Source organism: Mustela nivalis (genome assembly GCF_964662115.1).
Source record: "Mustela nivalis genome assembly, chromosome: 7".
NCBI classification, from domain to species: domain Eukaryota; kingdom Metazoa; phylum Chordata; class Mammalia; order Carnivora; family Mustelidae; genus Mustela; species Mustela nivalis.
In genome coordinates, this window is record NC_139026.1 from 4427879 (window position 1) to 4451968 (window position 24090).

The 24090-nt window shown below is 60.2% G+C and overlaps 1 protein-coding gene across 8 annotated transcripts in view; it reads right to left on the minus strand.

Annotated features, from left to right (window-relative positions):
* Positions 1-24090, minus strand: part of PRR5 (proline rich 5) — a 51648-nt gene that overhangs the window by 27381 nt on the left and 177 nt on the right. For 3 of the 8 annotated variants that reach the window (XM_082739840.1, XM_082739839.1, XM_082739841.1), the window contains exon 1: positions 719-855. Coding sequence is in view for 5 of the 8 variants with exons in the window: in XM_082739834.1 (XP_082595960.1) it covers positions 719-855 (137 nt within the window). In the remaining 3 variants the exon portion in view is untranslated. Of the gene's footprint in view, positions 1-718; positions 1117-18401; positions 18513-24090 lie in introns of those variants that run through there. The other 5 variants (XM_082739835.1, XM_082739838.1, XM_082739836.1 and 2 more) reach the window with 4 other exon arrangements.

Sequence of the window (24090 nt, forward strand, 5' to 3'; positions counted from 1 at the left end):
CCTTTTCCTTTTGGTGGAAATGTCTACTTTGAAAAGGGATCAGGAACAGACACGCTGGGGAATCCCACTACATAAACCATCTCTTTTCCGGATCCCAGCCTTGCTCTTCAAACAAAGCTTGGGGGTGGGGGGACTTCCCACGCCCCTGCTAGTCTGGGAAAGGCCCCCAGGGGGGAGGGTCGTCTCAGGAATGCCAGGCAGCTGCTGCACCCCTGCTGACAGCTGGGAGGACAAGGGGCCGCTCAGGGGAAGCTACCCGCCCACCTCCCTCCGACCAAAGGGACCTTTACTCGGAGACAGGAAGCGCAGCGGCCACCCACCGACTGCGCCCTTGAGGCTCGTCGGCTCATCTGAGAAATGGGAAAAACACTTCCTGCTCGATTTACCTCCCAGATGGCCACGAGCACCCGGGCGCAGACGTGGGAAGACCCCCGGGTGCGAGGCAAGCACGCGGGCTCCAGGCCCACCCCGTTGCCCACCAGCTGGGCGCTGCAGGACGAGTCCCGAGTCCGCGGTCTCGTCCCTCCCTTCCAGAAACACGTTGCATTAAACTTCCCTGTCCGCCCGCACAACTCCGGCGGAGCAAGTTCTTTGCTCAATGCGAGGTAGCGCGGCGCTCAGGGCTCCATTCCTCGCGCGCGGGCCCGACAGAAGGCTCCCTCTCCCCGGGTTCTGGGGCCCCGGGCCCGGCGGGCGGGCCCGGAGGGCGCGGCCTTACCTGTTCCAGGTGGCGTTGGCGCAGGCCCGGCGCTGCTGCGTGCCCCGCTCGTCCGCGCCGGCGGTAGCCGGCTCTCTCTTGCCCAGATCACTGAGGCTGGGCGAACTCATGAACTTCAACCTGCGGAGAGTCCTCATGGTGACCCTGGCGGCCCGCTCCGCGCCCACGCGCGCCCGCCGCCGCGCCCTGCGCCACGCCGCGCTGCGGGCCCTGGCCGGCACTGCGCCCTCTACGAGGAAACTTGGGCGAGAGCAGGAAGCCGAGCTGCCCTCCGGGGTCCCGCTGCGGCCCCGCGCCTCCGCCCCGGGCCCCGCGCCGGCTGGCCCGCCGGGTTAATCATTGCTCCGAGCGGCCGCAGCATGGAGCGCCAGAAGCGCGGCCGGCAGCGCGGACCCGGCGCAAACGGAGGCGGGGGCGGGGCCGGGGGCGGGGCCCGGTCCGGGGGCGGAACAGGGGAGGTCCTGGGGGCGGGGCGGGATAGGAGGCGTGGCTATGTCGGGCCGAGGCGGGGCCTCAAGCAAAGGGGTGTGATCGGGGGGGGCGGGGCATGGAGGGCGGGGCCACTAGCGGGGGCGGGGTCTGCTCCTCTTGGGCCAAGGCCGCCCCAAAGCCCCCTAGGTGTCCACTTCCGGGTCAGGCTTGGACCCCTCAGGTCTTCCGAGGGCCACCTATGCCCCCAGGAAACCAACAGGCATGGGACGCACAACCCAACCCCAAGCGTCCTCTCCGAGCCGGCCACCGCAGCCACAAGCACGATGCTCAGGGACTCCTTACCCCCTCCCATGCCAGAACCCCTTTGCCAATGCTTCACCCATAGTCACCCCCTCCTGGCCATCCCCACAAAGGCTGTGCCCACGCGGATCCCTCCAGACCCTGCCACGTGAACGCAAACTCCTCCCAGTTTCTCTCAGGAGGTGGAGACCTCCTGACCCCTTTGGGCACCGGGCCAGGACCCCACCCCACCGAAGCCCAGCCTGGGCATGACAAGTCACCCTCCCCTGGTGTGGAGGGGCTGCCAGACGGGGGCCTGGGGGGATCACCAGTGGCCTCTGCACCGCAGAAACCAGCAGAGCTGGCGCTCCACCCACCCCTCCAGGTATCAGGGATGACAGAAACAAGTGGGTACCCTAAGACTTGACGGCCGGGGACAGTGACCCCAGTGAAGGGCGGCCACAGCCTTGGCACTCTCCACGCTTTGCACAGCACTTTAGATGTTTGGCCTCAGGCCAATCTCCCTCTACCAGGTAGGAATTCTTCTATTTATTTATTTATTTATTTAGAGTATCGATACAGAGGTGGGAAAGCTTCTTCCCATTCCCCAATAGAGGAGATGAGGTCTAGAAAGTGAAAAAAACCCGCCCAGCACCTACAATCGGCAAATGGCAAAGTTGGGCCAACGCAGGCCTTCTAAGCACAGGCACGGGCACGCAAACAGCCCCCCCCCACCCCCATCAGACAGGGCCCCACAGCATCGCTGCCCTCATCCTACCTCCTGGACAGTCCCTAGGGCCGTTCCTGTGCTGATCACGGTCTGCTGGCACCACAACCCCTGCTCCCTTGTCTTCCCATAGACACTTCCCCCGTAAATCAGTGGGGAGAAAGGAGCTGCGGATCCTCGAATCTCAGCAGGCAGCGGAGGCTCAGAGGCCACCCCCCCACCCCCGTGTCACACGGAACAGGGAACTGAGGCCCAGAGGCCCCTGGTTCCTTTATGCCAGAGTATGTGTTTCTCCTGCTGCCTCTTCATGGCAGAGCCAAAGTGTCCGCCCCCTGAGAAAGGGGCTCCTTCCCTTCCCTGGGTGGGGGCTAGCTCATGCAGTCTGATGCGGTATAGACAGGAGTTAGCTTCAAGGAGGCAGTGGCGAGGCCTGGCTCAGCCCCCAAACGGAAGCTCTTTTCAGCCGAATGTTCCAGGAGGGATGGTTTGCCAGGGTCAGGCCAAGCAGCAGATGGGCTGCTTTTGTGGCTTTGAGGGCCAAGAAAGCCCCGTACGAAGTGTACAAGAACCTTGCAGGGACACATGGCCCGGTTAAAGTCAATCGGCATTTCCCAAGCCCCTGCTGTGGGTCAGACATGACCCTCACCCTAGGGAGGCAGGGTCATGACCATCAGACTCCCCGCCCTGAGCTCAAAATTCGACGGAGTGGAGACCAGAGGCTGTGAACTCCCTCAGAGCCCGTCATCCCCAAGGCAGAGACTTGCACGGCCTGGTGTGAGCGGACAGGCCAGGAAGGACTGAGCTGGCCCCTTCCTACCCTTGGGGGTTTCTCACCTCTTTAGAAACACCCCTGGAGCCTGTATGCTCCCTCCACGCCCATCCACCTGCTGGGCCGGGAACCACACACCTCCCTCGGCGCCGGCCATCTCCTCCTTCTCTGGCTGCCTCCACCCTGGGTTGCGCTCCGGGGTTGCCCTCTGGTCATTTGGGGAATTTGCTGCCCTAGTGCCAGGAGCCAGGAGGGCAGGGACTACTAAACTGGGTCGGTACTACGTTCCCAAACCCGGCGCGCAGTAGAAATGCGGCGCTGTCTGAGAAGGGAAGTTAAACATCCGGGCACAGGAGCGGAGGGACGACGTTCGACCATAGGAAGGCCAATGCTCTGTTGAACGTGCCCTGCCGGGCGCATGGAGGCAGAGCCACGGTAGCCACCAGTGGGCAAGTGGGGCGGAGCAGGGCTGTGGGGTTGGACTCTGGGTGGGACGTGATGTATGGTGGTTTCCCAAGCCGGGGGAGAGGGCTGGCTTTGTTTGCTGGGCACGCTCAGGTGGGTGGGCTGACGGGCAGTCTGGCAGCAGGGGCCGGCTCGAGGTGGGAGGGAGGCGGACCCCTCTGGATGAGAAATTAAAGGGAAAATGGGTGGCATGTGGGTAAGGGCAGCCCACGGGGGAGGTGGGAGGAAGGGAGAGGAGGAAGGGCTGAGGGGGGTCTTGGTGGGAAGGGGGCTCTGGGAGCCGTGGTGGAGAGCAGCGTTCTGGAACAAGGGGCCAGCAAGAAATTCTAGAGGTAGGGATGGCTGAGGGCCTTCAACCCTGTCTGCGGGTCTGTGTTAAGGACATTTGCTGTCACCGTGCCCTAGCCTCAGCTGAGGACCTCCATGAAAGAACCCAGGGCCAGTGTGTATAGGACACTCAGGTGAAGGTGACGCTGCCCTGGGTTTGGGCAGGTGCAAGGCGGCGAGGGGTACAGGGATATGGGGGTGGGGTTCGACAGCCCAGGGGAGCAGCCAACCCCCCGGGCTGGAATCTGAGGCTGAGGCCAGGAAGAGACAAGACCGTTCCGATCCCCCAGAACAGGGGACAATGGGGTGGCCACAAACCGAGCCAAGCCCCTAAATGGATTCTGCACAGCCTGCAGTGCGGGGGAAAAACAAAAACCAAAAACTGTGCGCAGCCAAGGCTTTACAATGGAGAGATTGACATAGAAACCCTGATTTCTGGCTTCCTGGGAAGCATCAGATGACCGGGCCTCCTGGGCCCGAGGCCCCACGTGACAGCCCTCGCTGAGCTGCCGCCCCCGCAGGCAGGCAGAGGGGCTCTGGGCGCCCACCAGGCCCTCCACTCGCTTATGGGGCCTTCCGGGCCTGATGAGCGGGTGGGAACTGAGTGACTATATGGCAAGGGTGGCCCTGGGCAGGGTCCATCTGCGCGAAGACTCCCGGGAGGGAAATGCCTTCTGTGAAAGGGACTGGGAGACTGGGGTCCCAGTCCCCCACACTGTCAGAGTACCCTTGCTCTGGACCCATGCCAGGCCAGATAGCTCAACCGTGCCCTTTCTTCCCCCAGACCAGAGATTTAGTCATCCCTCCCACCCACCAGTGGGGTGTCAGGAGTTGGTACAGGGCCCTGGTCACCAAGAGGGACTTGTCCTTCTGATGGGACAGAGAGCCCTCGACGGAGCAGCCGGACCTGGGGTCCGCCAGCCCTGCCACCAGGTCAGGTGATTCTAGGCCTCAGTTTGCCTATCTGTAAGATGGGTGGGCCTGGGGGTGAGGGGCCTCGCTGCACCAAGCGCCCACCGGTGCGTGTGAAGGATGGGGACTGAGAACCACAAAGCTCTGTGGGGGCCACACGCTCCCACAGACGTGGCCAGAGATGGGGATCCAGGTGTCTTTGAGGCACACAGTAGGACTGTGCCGAGGGGCTGGCCCCGAGGTTTTGTCTTCACAGGAAAGGCACTGGGACCAAAGGTGACTTGTGGGACGGGCCTGGCCCGTGGCACCGAGACTTTGGATCAGAAAGAGCCGCGGGGTTTGTCCCGCTCCTGCTGGGAACCTCAGTCAGGATAATCGGGGACAGGGCTGGGGATGACGAACGAGCATCTGAGGGGACTCTCATGGTCCCCTGGGCTCCGCGAACCCCTGGCTCAGCCCCTCACTTCCGGCACATGGCACGGACGGCAGGACGGGCTCGCAGGTCTGCTCCCCGGGCCTCCAGGCGTCGAGTCCACCAGGGCAAGCTCTGGAGCTCAGGGACGCCAGCCTGTGTCCTTGGGCCACCCGGAGCGGGGAGTCAGCCCAGCCCCATGCGGCCGGGTCCGAAGGGGGTCCAGGGCCTGGGGCAGCCACCGCAGCTGTACTGTGTCCTCCAGGGCCATCTAGGCTGGGGGGGAGGCACATGCCCGCAGCCCCAGTCAGCAAGTGGCAGAGCGGAAGCGGGAGCCAGGCCAGCCTGGGGGGTGGGGGTAAGGGGTGGACGGCTGCCAGCTCTGTCACTGTCACCAGCGCTGTCCTCAGCCGCTCGTGCCTTGCCTACTTCCAGGCACCGGCCGCTGCGGGGGCACCTCTGCCCCCTGGTGGCGAAGCCTGGTGCTTCCCGAAGCCGGCTGGGACCGTGCCTCCTGCCCCCTAGGGGTCTTGGACGCAGGGAGCAGAGGCCATGGGAGGAGTGCCCGGCTCATTCCTCGCTTCTCCTGGGTGGACAGGGATGGTGACACGTCTGCCTCGTGACGGGGTGAGGTGGACGGGACAATGCACGTCACCATGGGGGATTCTGTAACGGCTGCCGATTAGGGCCGCGCGGCAGAATGGGATTCCCGTCAGAGCTGTGATGCCGGCTGCCTCCAGCATCGCCCATGGTTCTGCCGGTCATCCCTGAAGGCCTTGCAATGCGCTGTCCTCGGTGACTGTCCCGAGGCTGGACAGCTGCTCGTCATCCCGGGCTGGATGGGCAGCAGAAGTGACACCTGTCGTCTTCCATGAGTGGGGGGGACCTCACAGAGACTCCCACTTGCCATGCCTGGGGCCAGTGGGTTCTGCTCTTATGCTGGTCCAGAGGAAATGTGCCTCTGGTGGCCTTACAGACAGGCTCAACTCTTAATACTCCCACTTCACAGATGGGGAAACTGAGGCCGAGTGGGATTATGTTGCTTGTTCAAGTGGTCGACCATAAAGTTCCGGAGCTGGGACGGCGCTGCTGGTGAGGCAAAGCCTGCCTCCCTCGTGCTTTAGTAAACACTGCAGACAGACTTATGGAACATCTCCTACAGACATCCGAGGTGTTGGGGGTACAGCGGGGGACAAGAAAGACTGGGTCCCTGCCATCACGGGGTGAGCTCCTGTCCCGTCCAACACCTCCTCACATCTTCATGTGCCCCTCCAGTCTTCCCGGCCCCATCACACAGCCATTCCGAGCTCTTCCCCAAGCGGGCAGCCTCTGGCCTCTGTTCTCAGAACACTCCCCCTCCACTTGTTCTGGATCCAGTTCTAGGGGCGGGTGAGGAGGTTCCGATCAGCACAGGCCCCTTGTCTCCCCCGCGGGCACCCTATGACTGCATCCACACAGCTCTCCAAACCTGACCTGCCCCTCCGTAAGTGAGGTCTCGAACAAGCAGCGTCCTAGGTCCTTCCTGGCAGGTGTTGGATAGCCCCGATTCGGGTCTGTAAATAGGTGCCCGAGGCACAGTGAGGGTAAAGGCAGAGCAGGAGCAGGGCACAACAGAGGTCACAGGCTTCACAGCCCCCCAACTGGGGCCGCTCTCTGCTCCCACCTCCAGTGCCGGCCTCTTCCCCTCCAGTGCCTTGTCCTCTCTGTTGAGTGAAACGGGCAGGCAGACCACGGACCCGGCAGCGCGAGCGCGAGGGTATGTGACAGCAGTGACCACATGTTGTGCTCGGGGAGCACCTGCTGGGGCTGGTTCGTCACCGCGTGCACCCTGATCCAAGGCCACACAGCCAGGCCAGGATTCAAACCCAGGCTGCCCGGACTCCACCTTTGCTCACGAGCAGTGTGTGTCTGCCAGGGCCCCGGTACGGAGCAGGCCTGGAGAAAACGGCAGCCACCGCGGATTCTCATCCGTAATCAGCATCACATCTAGAGTCAAGGTCGGCCGCATGCAGGGCGGGGAGAGCTGGGGGCCGCCGCCACACAGACGCACATCCTTCCCAGCCCCTCCTGGGGGAGGATGACCCCGCCAGCCCCATCTAGCGCTGCAAACTTGATTTGGATACAGACACAGTCATTGCCTGCCGGACGGAGTCCTGGGGGTATCCAGGCTGCTCTCCTGTTGTGGGTAGAGCTGTGTCCCCCCAAAAGACATGCTAAAGTCCTAACTCCTGGTCCCTGTGCACGTGACCTTGTGTGTCCAGAGGGTCTTTGCAGATCTGACCAGGTTGAGATGAGGTCATCCCGGAGGACCCTAAATGGCAATTTATAAGACCCTGTGAAGACACAGATGGAGACACGCGGGGAGAGCAGCCGTGTGAAGACAGAGGCAGACGGGTGTGGGGAGCTCACCCGCCAAGCAGCGCCACGAAACGCCGGCAGCCACCAGCAGCTGGGAGACACAAGGAAGGAGTCTTAGCCTTGCCCCCACCTTGAGCTCAGACTTTGGACCTCCAGCACTGCGAGAGAGTAAGTTTCTGTAGCAAGCCCTCCAGCTTGGGGTCCTCTGTTAAGACAGACCTAAGACACGACTGCATCACCTTTCCCCCCACAGGGTCTGCACGCCCCCAGGCCCTGGCTTTGACCTCCGCATCTGGGAACCTGACATCCAAACGTGGACAGGTCGGGCGCCAAGGCCAGTCAGCTGGAGACACTCGCGTTCCCTTACCCCTGCTTTCTCCAATAGGAACGCACAATCCCCAGGAGAGTGGGGGGTAGGTGGGGTGGACAGCTTTATTTCTCCCTTGGGCGCCTCCTTGGCCAGCAGCCTTTCCTTAGAAGAATCCTTGGAAAGAACCACCACTCAGGATATTGGAACTTACCCTGATAACCAAAGACATAGGAGAGGGAGCCCGAGAGAATGGGGAGACTGGGTGCAGGACTGGGGGCCTTAGGAAGGGCTCTGTCACTCACTGCTCCTTGGTGACCCCTCACTAATGACCCTTCCAGGCAGGTCCCAGGGCTCTAGGAATTACTAGCCCCAGGCAGGCACTCCGATCCAGCAGGGCATGTAGGAAGCGGTGGCACCCAAACTTGGCCTGCATTCTCGAGTTCAGAAACAAAGCCCAAAGAGCCCAGGAAGGGGGTGACATTGGGTTGTCTGGACTCTGCCAAGTTCAGGGCTTTGGTCCTGGAGGAGGGTGTGTCCAGCCAGCAGGGGAATGGCTGTTCCGCGAGCCATCCCCCCACCCCGCCCTGCTCCTGCAAGAAAATGGTTCAACGGCCACGGAGGGATGGATTCTGACGGGGGAGCGGACCGCTGAGACTGGCGGCGGCGTTCCATCTCCCTGTAGGGGTGGGAGGTGTCCCTTCCTAAGGGCCTGGCCCACATGTTCCCAGCACAACCCTTCCTGCTGGGCAGCCTCATTCCCTACTATAAGAGGACACCGAGGTCCCAGATCCTGATGTTACCCACAGGGTCACAGGCCGGTGAAGGGCAGGGCTGGGGGCGGACACCAGGCTGCCCACTCCAGTCCCTGGCTTCCCGCCTAGTGGACTGTGGACGGAATTCACCTGCCTGGAGGCCAGCCCTTCCACACCTGAAGTCTGAGCAGGTACCGCTCCCCTGCCCTCCTCCCAGCCCCCGCTGGGCCACCTGCACTGGCCCCAGGGTTGTGCCGCAGCTTGCCCACCCCTCTGCGCCCCCAAGCCCCTGCAGGCTCAGGACTCCTCCCCGCCCCCAGACACAGCGTCCCGGCCTCGCAGCCTGTCGGGGTCCACCCTGCCGCCCGCACGCTCCCTCGCTCCCTCGCTCCCCAGCTCACAGGCATCAGAGGAGCGTCTCCGCCTGCCAGATCTCCACGTTTCCAAGCTCGGGGTCCAAGGCCCTCCACAATCTGGGCACGAGCTTCCATTCCTTCCATTCCGCTTCATCCCTGGCTGAGCCTGTCCAGGCCTCCGTCTGCACCAACTTCCAAGCAGAAGACAGAGGGACTGCTTGTTCTCCAGACCTTCTGCCTGTTTCCCACCCCTGGGCCTTTCGCCAAGTGCTGCTCTCCGCCCGGGATGCCCTTCCTCCCTCTCCTCCAACTCATTTCTTCCCCAGCAATATTGATGATAATAATAGTACTAAGACAGCAGAGTGCCCTGGCTCAGGGCATGGGCTGTGGCTTATACCGGTGAACAGCCGTCTGCCTTGGGCTCACGAGTGTGGTTCAGTGTGCCTCAGTTTCCCCACCTGTAAAATGAGAACCAGAACAACACCTTCCTCCCTGGGTGATTCCCAAGGCTGAACAGGTGTCCACAGATACAAAACAGGCCAGGTGCGCAGTGGGTGCTCGTCGGTACGAGCTGTTATCAGTAGGGGTCCTCCCCCCCACACTGTCTTCCCCTGAATGGGAGGTCTGTGTCCTCTATCAGACTGGGCGCTAGCTGAGGCCTTTGGCTGCAGTGGACAGAGGCCTGTGGTATGTGCCGGGTGGACACGAACAAAGCCTTTCCTTCTTGACCACACTTTGGTCAGGCTCCTTGGAGCCTCTGTCACGGAACCGACCTTGGGCTTCCCACCTACTCTTGCAGGATCCAGTCTGAGCAGGAATCCTGCCAGGTCAGTTTAGCCCAACCCCACCCCCTGTATCTTATCACCCTGTCCTGCCTTCAGCAAAAATTCCCCAGAGTCGGTCACAAGAGTGCCCCTTTCCCCACAGGTTTCCACCCACTGACCCTGGCCCTGCTTGTTGACGGTAAATCCCTCATTCTGCTTGCTGGAACGGGGAGCTGAGGCTAATTTCTCTCCCCCACGGCAGATCCCACAGCCAGGAAACGCACAAACTCTGAAAATTCAAGTTTTTTCAGAGTCCAGCCACAAAATCTGTATCTGCTCTGATGTGAGGCTATCTGGAGTCCTTGTCTGCCCCTCTCTGTGCAGATGTGGTAGAGAGACACAGTCCCCCGGACGCCACCCTGGTGTCTCCTGCCAGCTATCAACAGGTTGGATCACCATTCAAAAGCCAGCAGGAGTTCCCAGGTCACATCTGGCCTGAGGGTCTCCGATAAGGGGTGGAGGGTTTGAACTGATGGGAAGCTGAGTCACAGAGCTTGTCCGTGGCTGAGCTGGGTTCCACCAGACCCCAGACTCCAAAGGTGGCCTGCCATTTCATAAGAAGCCTTGGAGACAGGTGCTTAGCACTCTGGAAAGTTCTCTATAAGAAGCAGTCGTTCATAGGGGGCATTAGGATTCTTCTGCAGTGACCACTCAAAGGCCAAGAGGCTGGACAATTTTAAGGATGACACAAGCTGAAAGCTCTCTCCTTACGCCCTTCTCCTAGAAATGCTGGATTTAAAAAAATGACACATCTAAATGCATAACTTTCATACGCACTTGTAAGAAAAGGAGGAAGATCGCCAGGGGCCAGAATGTTAATACTAGTATTATCATTCAGACTGTTTCATTCCCACACTTAGATGGTATTCAGTATTGATTTTACTGAAGGGTGTTACCTCGAAGAACGCTTGAAAGACGCAGTCGTTCAACGTGGAGGGACCTTCTCGGTGCCCTTCTCGGTGCCTTAGGGCATCCAGCCTTCTAGCACTTACTTCCAGCAACCTTATTCTTTGCTGTGCCCATTTTGCAGATGGGGAAACTGAGCAACTCTGCGCTGGCCGAGCTAGGGTGCAAGCCCAGGTGGACTGGCTCCCACGTCTGTGTGGTTCAGTCTCAGCCGCTCCCCTCACTGTGCTCTAATCAGCGTAACAGTGAAGTCCCAGGAAAAGGCCAGGAGGTAAAAACTGGGGTCTTGAGACAGAGGGTCAAACCAGCAGTCAGGAGGGAAGATGCTGAGCAGGTAGGTGTGAGAGACAACTGAGTCCCTCACACAAAGCCAGGGCTCTCGAGGGGGCCTGTTCCTCTAATAAATGGGTAGCTGAGAAAAAGATCTGCCCCCGGGCCAAGAGAGATGGCCGAGAAACCTGGTGTGTGTCTCCCTGAGCTCCAGGGAGCTGGAAGAGCATGCACGTCTCCTAGAACCTGTGTGGGCATCTGCCCACATCTGCCCACCATCTGACCAGCCTGGTGATAGCCTCGGGCAGCCCACCCGAGGAAGGTGCCTTGGAGCGTCAGGCCCCCCGAGCCGGGCAGGTGTCTACAGATAACCCCTGGCTAGAAGGAAACTCAATCCCAAGGATGCAGCGCCCAAGGCAACGGGCCACCAGTGGGAAGGAGGCACAAGCCACAACTGTCAGAACAAAACCCCCGAGGGCTTGAGCCAAGAAACCATTCAAAAGAGACCCCGAAGTGAATTTGCTTAACACTGTCAAAGGCGTACCAGAGAACAAGAACGCAGGATGTTATAAAAACCAGCTCCCTACTGGGAAGCCAGCGTCCTGGGCATGCGGACAGGGCTCACTGGTCCCAGTTTCCTGGACACCTGGATAGGTGTGTGCGAGGGGACAGATCTGGAGGAGGGGAAAGGTTATTTCTGTTCTTAAACACACATGGTTCTCTCTCTAACAGATGAAGGTGAAATCCTTGTGGAGCCTGAAGATGACCCAGGACCCTTCAGCCCTCTCGAGGTTATGGGACCTCACTGGGCCCTTCTCACAGACCCCCTGAGGATGCCTCCCTCTCTTTCCCCTGTCATTAGGGCAGCCTGGGGACCCTGTTCCAGACACCAGGTCCTTGGATCAAGCCAGACCACAGGAATACCAAGGACTCGGGTCAGCCCATCGCACGGGACCCCTCGGGTCTCATTACCAGGAAACCTGTGCTCTCCTCTGAAGGGCATTCAACTCTCGGGTTTGATCCTTCCTCTTTGCTCTGGTCGCTAGGAAGCGCAGAGTCAAAAATCAGTCCATATCTCACAGGTGTGCTGGAACCTCCTGGCTGGCTTTATTTATTTGTTTTGTCATTCCAGGTACATCTTGATAACGCTTATAGTAACAACACAGCCACAGGTATGACTTTAGGGACATTTTTCTAATAGCCAAGCACAGGCCTGGGGAGGTCACACACGATCACACCATCGCGATCCCCGCTGACACAGGGATGACGAATCGTGCTGTGTAGACAGGCTGGTGAAGCTGTGGGCGATGTTCCTGCAGGCACACGGGGGTCAGGGAGAGCAGTGCGCCATTTCCTCAGGGGCCGCACTGAGCAGAGGGAGCTGCACCAATCACGCTCCCTTCCTGGGGCCAGCGGGGGCAGGGCAGGGGAGTGAGACTCAGGATTCCACTCCCAGAGGTGCCTGTGGGGACAGGACCTTCTCCCACACCCCCTGGGGTCCCTCTGACACGCTCCCCTCTGTATGCACCTGTGTCTACGGCCCTACACTCCCCTCCCACTAGCCCCATCCATGAACATGGTTTAAGTTTGGGAACGGACACAGGGTCTAAGAAAGGCATTTAACAAAACCACCTGACCCCCAGCAGCAGGAGGAAATGAGTGTTGGGCTCCCCAGTGTAGGCTGCGGGGCCACCCTGCTCTGACATGGACTCCTTGAGTCCTCTTCCCTCTACTGGTTCCCACAGGAAGCCCAGCCCAAAGGGCGCCGGGAGTTCATAGGGTCCAGCTGTCCATTTTATAGATAGGGAGACTGAGGCCTCAGGCCGGTGGGACACGCAGATCACCCACAGGCAGGACTGTCCTGCCTGGAACCTCCTGGCTGGCTTTATTTATTTGTTTTGTCATTCCAGGTACATCTTGATAACGCTTATAGTAACAACACAGCCACAGGTATGACTTTAGGGACATTTTTCTAATAGCCAAGCACAGGCCAGGGAAAAGCAGCAGATGCTGAGGTCCTACTGGGCGCTGGGAACCCACTTCCCTCCCTCGCGGGGCTGCCTTACCGGTCAGAATGCCCGCTCTGTTTCACAACGAGGAGGCTGCCGTTCAGAGGACACTGGCTGGCCCTGGGTGCACAGCAGGTAAGGGAAGGGCTGAGATCTGAGCCCAGCTCTGAGCCGGAGGCCACCACCGCAGAGTCATCAGTCATCGTGAGCACCTCCTGGTGAGCCACGGGTGGGCAGAGCCACAGGAGGCAGTGGGTGGAGGACAGAGATTGCCTTGGGGAGTCCTGAAGAGCCCTCAGCAGCTGTGCTATTTTAAACAGGCCTGGAAAGATGACCTCTCTCTGCAGGGCCCGGTGGGCCGCACCCTCAGCAGGGGCAGGTCTTGTGCTCAGCAACTCCACAGGATGTAATCTCCCAGCAGCCCACTGGGAGGGGCTCTGGAGCCGTAAACACAAGGCCACACAGGCAGTCGGGAGGTGGCCCTCGGGTCTTCCTGCCGTGCTCTTCACCCACAGCGCCTGCCGTCCCAGACCTGCCCAGTGCGAGGCCGTAGCTGGAACTTGGACAGACAGGGCCTTCCTCCAGGATTGGCCCCTGTGTCTCCAGAGCCCCAAGAGCTGGGCTTGGAGTGAAGCCAGGTGAGGGTGAGAGGTATTCCATGAGGGGAACAGACCTATAGGGCATGTGAAGGACAAGAGCCCCACCAGGTAGGGGATGTGGAGCGTGGGGGGAGAGTGTGTGCCATGCTGCCGGCCATGGGGTGTGTGAAGGTTCTAGAAAGGCCACTGCCTGGGGTTCAGACCTCTCATGTCCATGGGCTAGCTCCAGTCCCTTTCTCTTCCTGCACTGCAAACCCTGCCGGCCCCTAGGTTCTGTCGGCTTCAGTCTCCCACCAGGTTCCACCACTACCAGCATGAGGACTTCTCATGTCACGTGGAGATGATGACAGGACCTCACGGGGCCATGGTGATGGTGGAAGGGGCCATGTATGTGAAGTGAGGCACGGAGGCCATTGCGTTTGGTCAGCCAACTCCTGTTCATCCTGCAAAACCCTGCCCAGGGTCACCTCACCCAACAACGTGGAGCCCCCTTCCACTGGGCTGCCAAGGTGAGGCTGGACCCATAGCTCCGGCTCTGTGAGTACTTGGGGGTGGGGGGAAGTCACATGAGGCTCAATTAGCTGAAAAGCCCTGGGGCCTGTCCCCAGCCCTCCTTGACCTGCATCCGTTTGGGAAACCCTTGCCTGCGGGCAAGGTCAGCCGGCTGGGCTCAGATCCGGGCTCCCTGGGTGCCCCAAGAGCATGATGCAGTCACCCCAGGCTTGGTCCCTACTGCTCATCCGCTGAGTCCTTTGAGCCAGAAAGCTAGACTCTGACCTGGAGGCAGACGCAGTGTCCCGCCACCTGCTCTCCCTCAGCTCTTCTCTGGGTCCCGGGTGAGGGAGGACAGCCTTGCCCAGTCACCTGGCCTGGCCCCCCAGGGGCTCCTCGTGCTGGTCTTCTTGGTAGTTCCTGGTTTGGCTCTTTCCCTGAGGTTCCTAGTGTGGCTGGTGGACAAGGTGGGGATGGATGAGCGCTAGCTCTTCCCTGGGAACCAAGGCGGCGAGGTGCCTTGTAGCACCTGTAAGCTCTACTCCTCCCCTGTGCTGGCTCACCCCGCAGGGATTCCCCCCCCCCCCCCCCAACTGGAGGGCCAGGTGACAGCAAGAGGTCTCTAGGGCTGCGCCACAGGGATGAGACAAAAGGATGAGGCTATAAGCTCCCAGCCCTCTTGTAGGTAACCCACCAGGCTGTCAGCTCTGGGGATGTGTAAGGGGAGAGGAAGGGGAGCAAGAGCCTCCCTGAGGCTTTCCAGGTGAATGAAAGTGGAGGTCAACATCCTGGAGAAAGCTGTTGTCCTTGGAGGCCAGGCCCAGTTCATGGCCACATGCTTGCCCTTCACTCTATCTGGTAAGACCTTTCTCTAAGCCTGGCCTGGACAGCCAACTCCTATTCATCCTGCAAAACCCTGCCCAGGGTGACCTAACCCAGCAACGTCTCCTCCATGAGCCCTGGGGCCTCATGTGCATCTGCATTTGGAGGACAGCACTGCCCAGGCTGCTTGGAGGTTGAGAGTGGGACCCCTCACTATTAAGGACATGTTCCAGACTCTTTCCTTGGTCGGCTCCTGCAGTTATAAGTACACCTTAGAATTCACACACAGCATTCTCAGGTGGGCAGGCTGCGAGCCACCCTTCACCAGGGACGCAGAGTTGTGAGGACAGGACCAAAGGCTGCATGCACTCCCCTCCCTTTCATTCGGTGAGTATTTCTTGAGAACCTAGCATGTGCCAGGCCCTGAGCTAAGTGCTGGGTTTGAATTTGACCTTGGCCAAAGCTTTTACCCTGGGCCAGCCTTGGTTTCTACTTGGGCATCGTAACTGCTCTGGCAGGAAGAGACAATGTTGGGGGGAGGAAGCAGTTCCCATTTACCAACAGGGGCAGAGGCCTGCACTGGGCATGTCTAGAGCTCAGCATCCGAGGCCACACCCAGAGGGACCAGCCCACCCCACCTTGCCTGTGCAGTTGACAACGGGGCTCCTGCCAGAGCAAAGATGGTGAGCCCTGGCTGGGGCCTACGCAGGCCCTTTCCCCCTCCCTCCTGCCTACAGCATCTGCTATCATACATATAGGGGAGAAGCTCGTCTATCTCAGAGACATTCTTAGCAACTATCCCCAGCCGCCCAACATGAGGGCCCATAGTCTCCTGGAGGGTCCTCTTGGCCTTGGAGCCGATAGAACAAGATGATGGCCCCTGACCTTGACTGTCAGCACAGAGGAGGCCTTTTCCCTTCACTGGCTCCTTCTCCTTACCTTCAGGTAAAGATGAGGAAGGAGCTCACCTGCACTGGGCCAGCCCCCTCTGTGACTCAGTGGGCAGATCTCCGTGGCAGGGGCCTGCTGCTGCCTAGAGCTCTTTCTGGTTGATCTTGGGACATGACATTCATTTCCCATTTCTGGGGGTTCACCTGTCCCAGGGTACCTCCTGTGCTGTATCTCGTCCCCTAACCAGGCACCCTGGGTGACGCTCTGACCACAGACGACAGAACAAGTCTCAGGGAGGACTGGAGGTGGTAAGGGTTGTGACGGTGCCCCCTTGCTCTATGATGTCAGCTGCTGAGGCCCTCTCTGCAGATGAGCCAGCGGAAGGCCTGGAGGCTCTGTGAGAGGCAGGGCTGCAGGAAAGGCCAGGGGTTCCAAGCTGGGTTCTAGAGACAAAAGGACCTGCACTCGGAAAGTGCAGCTCTGTTCCTTACTGTGACTTGGCCTCAGTTTTCCCATTCTGTGAGATGGGGACACAGCAGTGCCTATCTCGTAAGGTCAGGGCAAGGATCTCAGGGGCTCCTTAATGCAAAGAGCCTGCCGCAGGGGCAGGGTGGCGGGTGGAGGGCTCAGGGCTCAGGGGATGCTGTTCCTGCGATGCTCTTGGGGCGGGGCATACGCCCTCTCCCCGCTGCATCACTCAGGGTCCTGTCCAGCCCTCTCCTCCAGGGTCTTACCACCCCTGCCTCACCCTCATTCAGGGCTCCAGCCACGCAGCACTCACAGGCCTAGCCCACCTGCTTTCTGAGCAAACCCACCCACCAGCAAGGTCCCAAGCTGATGGCTGGGCTGAGGCCTCCCCTGGGCTGCCCTTTGTGACAAGTCCGTGGCACCGTGGGTCTGCGTTCCTTTAGCCTCCCTCCTCGGACTATGTCAGGCCAGTCCGATGGAGACTTACGCCCAGCAGGCAGGGATGTGTCTTTGTGGCAACGGCCTCCTAGAGTTTAGCAAATGCCTCTCAACACACGTGCGTGTTACTGAGCGAACGCCCCTGAACGCGCCCTGCCACCTGCTGGCTTCTCTCCAACACGGAGATGCCGGCTGTGCAGGATGGACGCGAGGCCTGACGGATGGGACGAGCTGCTCGGGGTCACATGGCTCCAAGGCCGGGAGGCCAGCCCTCCGGATCCCTGAGTCTCTGCAACAAGCCTCCGCCGGCTGTCTCTCTCATGGTCCCCAGAAATCCTTCCTCTCCCACTGAACGTCTGTTGTGTCTGAAGGCCAGGTACACAGAGTCCCTGTCTGCAGAGACTGGTCCAGAAAGGCAGTGGGTTTCCCCATGGAGCACACCTCCTAGCTTTACTGCTGTCCTTGACCACCTGGTTCTGAAACCCTGCCACGGTCCTGGGTGTCACTCTCTCCCTCCCTCACTCGTCCATTCATCAGACACTCCCGGGGTTCCTCTCTGCGCCAGCCCCAGGCTGAGCCTGGGGACCCAGAGATGGATCAGGCAGAGCCCCACCTTGGAGCCTTTGGAGGGTGAGAGACTGGGAACAGATGAGCATGGGGCGCTAAATGCTGCCGCAAATGTAGAAACCAGGATTCCACGGGCTGCCCCATCTTGCCTGGGTGGATGTGGGGCAGCCGAGAAGGCTTCCTGGAGGAGGAGGGCACTTTCCAGCAGGGCCTTGAAGAACCAGGGAAAAGCCCCAGTGAAGCTGAAGAAGGGCAGGAGGAGTTCCAGGCAGAGGGACGCCGGGGGGGGGGGGGGCTGAGAGGAGGGACAAGTGAAGAGGAAATAGGCAGATGAGATGCCCCCGCGCGTGGGCAGGCAGTGAGGGGCGACGGTGGCTCGATCCAGCATGGGGGTGGGAGTCCTCGGGGGGGTGGAGATGACCCCCGGCCACCCACAGGTATCTCATCAGTAGCTTGCATGCGACCGGGCTCCCTCTTACACCTGCGGGTGACAAGGGCGGCTCCAGGACCAGAGCCTGCCTTCAGAACTCCAAGCCCCTTGGGAAAAGCCACTGCCTTAGAGCAGCAGCTCTGCAAAGCCCCTCGGGCCACCAGCTCCAGTTCCTCCCTGGGAGAGCTGACCGCAAAGCTTGCTGGGGTCTCTCGGAAACCAGACCTGGTCCCAAGGCCAGTGAATGCCCAGCAGGCTGGTGTGCAGAGGTGACAGAGAGAAATGACACAAGTGCGATCTTCACTCGGGAAAGAGCAGTTGACCCTCAAGCCACAGCCTGGAGGCCGAGGCTCAAAGGGGTGGGGCGGTCTGCCGGAGCTCCCCCAACATGTAAGCAGGCGGTGAGCGGGCCTGGGCGCTGAACCCAGGCCTGACGGTTCCGTGGGCTCCCCCCACTGTGGCATCAGTGTCCCCCACGGGTCCACGGAGCCTCGCATGGTGGCCTGCGGCCAGTGCACCCAGAAGATATTTTATGAATGAGCGAACAAAAGAATCTGAAACCCCTGCTCTTCCTCCCCACCATGAGGCCGTAGGAAGAAGCCATCTGCTACTGTTTTTTGTTGTTGCTTTTACTCTGAAAATCAAAAGCACAAACCCGAAGTCATAGCTCTGGGTCACATCAGGACGGACAGACAGCCCGGCCCCCGATTCTGGCTAGAACTGAGTTTGTCCTCCCAGGGACAGGAGTCAGACAGACGAGGGCCAAACCTCCGCTCAGCCACTAGCAGCTGGAGACTTGATGGGCTGCACCCCTGCTCGGAGCCTTGGTATCCTTCCCCACCCCCAACAGAGATGCAAGAGGTCCTACCTCCTTTGCCGGCTGCTGTGAGGACCAAGGAGGTGGGACCCTGCAGGGGTGAGTGCATGGGGATCCCGGCCTTCAGGCCTCCTCTGCCCGTGACCTTGGCGGCTGGATAAGCTCTGGAGCCCTCAGCACTCACTGTGCTGGGTGCCCTGTGGGCAGCTGAATGGCTTACACATTAGGAGGTGCGCATGCGGCCAAAGGACAGAGGGGCCAAGGGGGGTGCAGGCAGGGGGCTCGCCGGCCTGCCCTGTGACTCAGCAGGATGCAGGGAGGCCGCAAGTCTAGGGAGGGGAGCTGCCCCTGGCTGCGCCTTGTGCAGGGAAGCCCAGATGTCGCTGTTTCAGATAAATATTTTATCACTGCTCACAGAGCCGTCCCCAAGAAGGTGCCTGCCACCTCTGAGCCGGCAGAGCACTCCTTCCTGCCCGGACAGAAGGAAGTGGCTGGGTGGGGTGCAGGGTGGGGTCAGGAGCCCAGACCGCTAGCACGTTACTGTTCCGCTGAGACTTCAGGTCAGCTCGGCTCAGCAAATGCCCCCTGAGCCTCACCCACACTCTGCCCTGCCCTGGGCTGTGAGCCGCAGGCTGGGTGCGGGGCTCAGCGCTGCCCCGTGGACAGCTCCTACGTTCCTCTTCACCATGCCTAAAGCACTGGCCCCCTCTGCCCTTTGGCTCAGGCACACGTCCCATCCTGGTGGCCCAGTGTCATGCCACCTCCTCCAGGAAGCATTCCTGGCTTTCCTTCTTTTTACTGTGTGACCTTGGGCCGGCCCATGCGCTATCTAAGACCGTTTCTAAAATGGAGCTAACAACCCCCACTCGTGGGGCACAGGATGAGATTCTGGAAACGAAAGGTCTCCCAGCACTTCGCCCACATGAAGACATTCTCTTTGGAGGGAGCGGGACATCAGGCGTCCGATCAATAAACACTGAGCATGTCGCAGGGTGTGACCCAGGGACGTAGACCGCCTGGCTCCTGTTCACAGGGGTCCATGATTTTCCTAGGGGCACGGGACCCAAATAATCCTAATACTAACAGTAAGCGCAGGAGTAACAACACGACAGTAGTAACAGCTGCCACGTTTCCAGCCCCTGCTGCTGCCAGAAACTTGACATCACACCCCCTGTTCACACCTCCCAGCAGCCCTGTGCCGCGGGGTTCTTACCCCCACTTCGTAACAGAGTGAAAACCATAGCTCCCTACCTCTCCACGGCTGGGCTTCCCAGCACGATCAAAGCTCAGCCTATTCTCCCAGGCGTCCCTTTCCACGCTGAGTCTGCTGGGCCAGGGACCATCACCACCACTTACTCAAGTCCGAGACTAACAGTCCTAGGGAACTCATAAGGTAGTGAGCTCCCTGTCACAGGAACTAATCAAGCAGGGGGCATCATGTTTATTATCATCAATATGTGTCCTCGATGGCTGGCTTTCCGCCCATCTTAATCAGACCTAAACACTTACCAGTGGTGTGACCTTGGACAAGAGACTGACCTCTCTGTGCCTTGCCTTCCTCATCTGTACAATGGGGTCATACCATGGCCTTGGAGGGTTACATGAGGTGCATCTCAAGGGCTGCTTATGTGCTGACTATTACTATTCTGTAGCTTTACCTTACCCCTCTCCCCCATGGGAACCAAACACGGTAGAAATTGAAGTTCCCATTTCACAGATTTGAAAACTGAGGCGTGGAGAATGACCTCTCAGACTCAAAGGGTATGTGGCAGAACCAGAACCAGAACGCAGGTCTCCTGGTGCTGAGTGGGGGCCTCCCTCCCGGCCTGGATCCTCCCTCCCCCGATCTTTCCTCCTGGGTTCTCCTCTGGGCTCCGGGCACACTGGTGTTGCTGGAGAAACTGCTTGGGGCAACACATAGAAGCTTTTTAACCAGTTCAGCTGATGGCACAGACAGCAAAACCTTAAGAACCTTCCAGAAAACGAGCAAGACTTCTGCTGGGGTCAGAGGAGCCCACTGTGGTGGGTCCTGATGTTGGGGTGTTTTGGTGACATTCTCTGACCTTCAGGCGGGTAGCACAGAGGGGTAGAAAGGGGGCGTGCACACCTGCCAGTCGGCCTAGGTCTGAACCCCAGCCCTGGTCCTTGTTGCCCGGGTCTCCAGGCAAACCACTGGGCCTCTGAATCGGCCACGCTCACCCTCTGGGCTGGCTAGTCCCTGCAGAATCTGCACATGGGACCAGGCACATGGTAGGTGCTCAAGAAACAGCAGCCCCCTTCTTCCCAGGGGTCAGCCCACTCTCTGGAATCCGAACCGAGGAGAGAGCACTACTTCCTGCTGAAATGAGCTGCGATTTTCTTGATAATCTTTTCAGAAGGGGCCCAGCCCCTGCACCCCTACCCCCACTTTTCCCAGGGCGCAGACAGTCGGTGGCCTCACTGTCCTCCCCGGAGGGTACAGATGGGCGCGAGAAGGAGCTGAAGGCTTCCCCGGGCCCGTCCTGGAGTCCTCCCGCCACGCCGGAGGTGCACAAAGACGCTATCGCTGACCCCGATGCTGACAGTAACTCTGGGCCTAACGCCAGCCTGAGCGGAAGGCCACACATCCGAGCACCGTGATGGCGAGAGCCGGTGGCCGGACCGCCACTCTTCCTGTCTTACACAGGGACTGTCCCTCTCAGGGCGTTATGCGGAGCCACCAGATCCTCACCGCGACCCTATGCTCCGAGGGCTTGCCTTTCTCACCGCTTTCCAGATGAAGAAATCGAGGCGCACAGAAGTCGAGGGCCTTGCCAGTGTCACACAGCTGGGGACAGGCGGGGCCGGGATTCAGACCCGAGCAGCCCAGCTCGGGAAACCAAGGTTTTGATCATCTCAACAGTTTTGTCCAAGCGACCCAATGCAGATGACACAACTGAAGCTCAGAGAGGTTAGGCAGCTTTCCCACGGCCACACAGCTATTGGACGGAGCTGTCAGGATTTGCAACAGGCCGGCCTGACTCCGGGGTCCCCGGCCCCTGCGGCCCCTCTCTGGGCCTGGCTGGCTCCTCCTCCCCACTGCCTGGAGCCGTGTCCTGGACTTAGGGATTCCTGAGTCACCAGAACTGGGGTCACACACAGATCTCCAAGCCCTCCTCCTGCTGGTGCTCCCCCACTGAGATTTGGTTCTGAGACATCTAAGGGGGATGTGGTTAAAAGGCAAAAAGAGGGTTACGGTGTCACCAGGAAGTCACCTTTTTGTGCCACTAAACCCATGTCTTCACAGCAGTCCAAGACTCTCATTTGCTTCTCCAGACTCAGACTCGGGGCGTAGCTGGGTCTTCTTCAACGCGTATCCCGAGGCCACCCAAGGCTTCTGGGTGAGCCTAAAGCAGGACATGCTGACCCCACTGTGTGACCCTGTGCAGCAAGGACCCCACAGTCTGACCCTACAGCTCCCCGTTCAGATGGCATCTGTGGCTTCTCCCTTCTTGCCTCAACCAGGACCCCCCTGCCATCTGCCAGGCCTGGAGAAGGCCAGTGGGAATGAGCGAGGGAATGAATGAAAGAATGAATGGCTTTTCCTGTCCTTCCATGGGTGTCTTGGGAGCCCGCCCTCCTCACAGACGTCCCAGGAGATGATTTTGTTCACGTCCATGAACGCCCAGGACCCAGGGCACCTTGAAGAGGTGGGGAGAGGGCCCCAGCCCCTCCTGGCTCTGCTGGGAGCCGCCTGGGAGACCCGGGTGTCATCTCCCAGTGCCTGTCTTCAGAAAGAGCTGGCGCCAGCATCCCAGCCGATCCCACGGAACGCTGCCCGGCCGCCCAGGCGATGCCGCTCAACCAGCCCCATCCATTTAATCCATCCATTAGAAACAAACAAACAAATCCATCTGCAAACAAATGTTTCTGCACCGACCGCTTTCCCTGACGGGGAGACATTACGTCCACATGAACGCCTCCATCACCAGGTCGTTCAGGTAGCTGCAACACAGACGGTGCCCACCTCTCTCATGGCTCACCCCGGGTTCGCGGGAATGGGGAGCTTGCCAAGTGTCAAGCAGTGCGCCGCCTTGGATCCCCTGACTACCTGTGAGGAGTGGGGGATACTAGGATTTCTAGTTTTCAGATGGAAAATACGGAGGCCCCAAGAAGCAGAGTCACTTGGTCAGACCACACGGACAGCCAGAGGTGGCCCTGCGAAGCTGACCGAGGTCTCCCTGACACCAGAGCACCCTCCCGCCCCCATATTTTCAACAAACGGCTCAGAATCCCAGACAATTTGGTAGGAAAGACCCTTGGGAGGCCATGCCCCGCTGCCAGATGGGACCTGGGCTCAGGAAGTGGGAGTGGTTTGCCCAGGGGACTGGTGAGACCAAGCCCCTGGGTTGGGCTGCTCTTGGGTCCACCCCACAGCCCACAGGCCAGAAGGAGTATGTGATCTTGTGTTCAGCAGTGTTCATATTTGCACGTGCATGCGGTGGGGGTGGGGGGGTGAGCTCTAAGATGCGAATTCCCGGTCAGGACGAGAGCCCAGGCACTGGCGTTTTATCAAGCACTGTCATTGAATTGGACAATCTGGTGGTCCTGGACCCCACCTCCTGGAGCCCCTAGCTTACCCCTCCAGGAAGCGTTCTCAGGCTGCACCCGGTGCAGGAGGTCTGCGAGGCCACAGGGAGCCCCACCTCCCCCTCCAGATGCAGTCCAAGGAATGCTGTTTGGAATCCCGGGGAACTCCCGCCCAGCGAGGATGTCGCCAAAAGCATCACTAATCACCTGGACCGCGATGGCCACTCCAGGCAGCTGTGCACTGTGTCACTGGTGCCCTGAGGCACGGATGGGGAAATGGAGGCTGCTCACAGGAAGTGGCTGGGCTGGTCGGGGCCAAGACCACACCCAGTGACCCCCAGGCCAGGGACCCTCCCCGAGCCCAGCACATTTTCCCCTGCTGTGTTTCCACTGGAAACAATCTTAGAAAGCGTCAGGCCCTGCTCCTGTGAACTGGGTCCAGCGCATGGTCTGATCTTGCCAGACCCAGACCCGGACGCACGCAAGTCTGCCCTGCCCTGCCCTGCCCGCCACCTCTCAAAGGATGTGCAGGGAGCTCCCTAGTTCCGAGGCCACAGACCCCTCTGTGCTCCAGCCCTGGGGTCTCTGCCCTCAGATGTAACTGCTGCCCCAGACCATGCCCCCGCCCTCAGGGTTCTGCAGAGCCAGCTCCCCACAGGAAGGTGGCAGGAGGCCCAGGCCAGAGGCCAGAGGGGTGGGGCCCCGCGTTGAAACCGGACAGGGCTCCGAAAGGAGGTTCTCCCTGCCTTGACCATCTTTGTTTGCTCTGTTAAGGGGGAGCCGTGTAAAGGGAGGGGAGGAGGGGCCATGGGGAGGGGGCAGTGCTGGGGAAGGAAGGCCAGGAGACAAGGCAGGGGGACACCCGGCTGGACGCACCGGCAGAGACCCACCCGCAGAGACAGAGCCGAGAAGGGGGCGGGGCGGGGCGGGGCCTTGCGGGGGGGGGGGTTGCTGGCGAGAAGGAGAGACCCCGAGAGAGGAGCTGGGAGGTCCCGGGGGACTCGTAGTGAGAGAGGCTGGAGCCCCTTGCTCGGGGGACACCCGACCCCTACCCCATTCCATGTCCCCGCAACTCGCGTGACGCGCGGCGCACACAGACACACACACACACACACACACACACACACACACACGGCGCTCCGGTGCCCCCGGCCCGGCCTCTTCAGGGGCGCGTGCGACCCCCCAGGCCCCC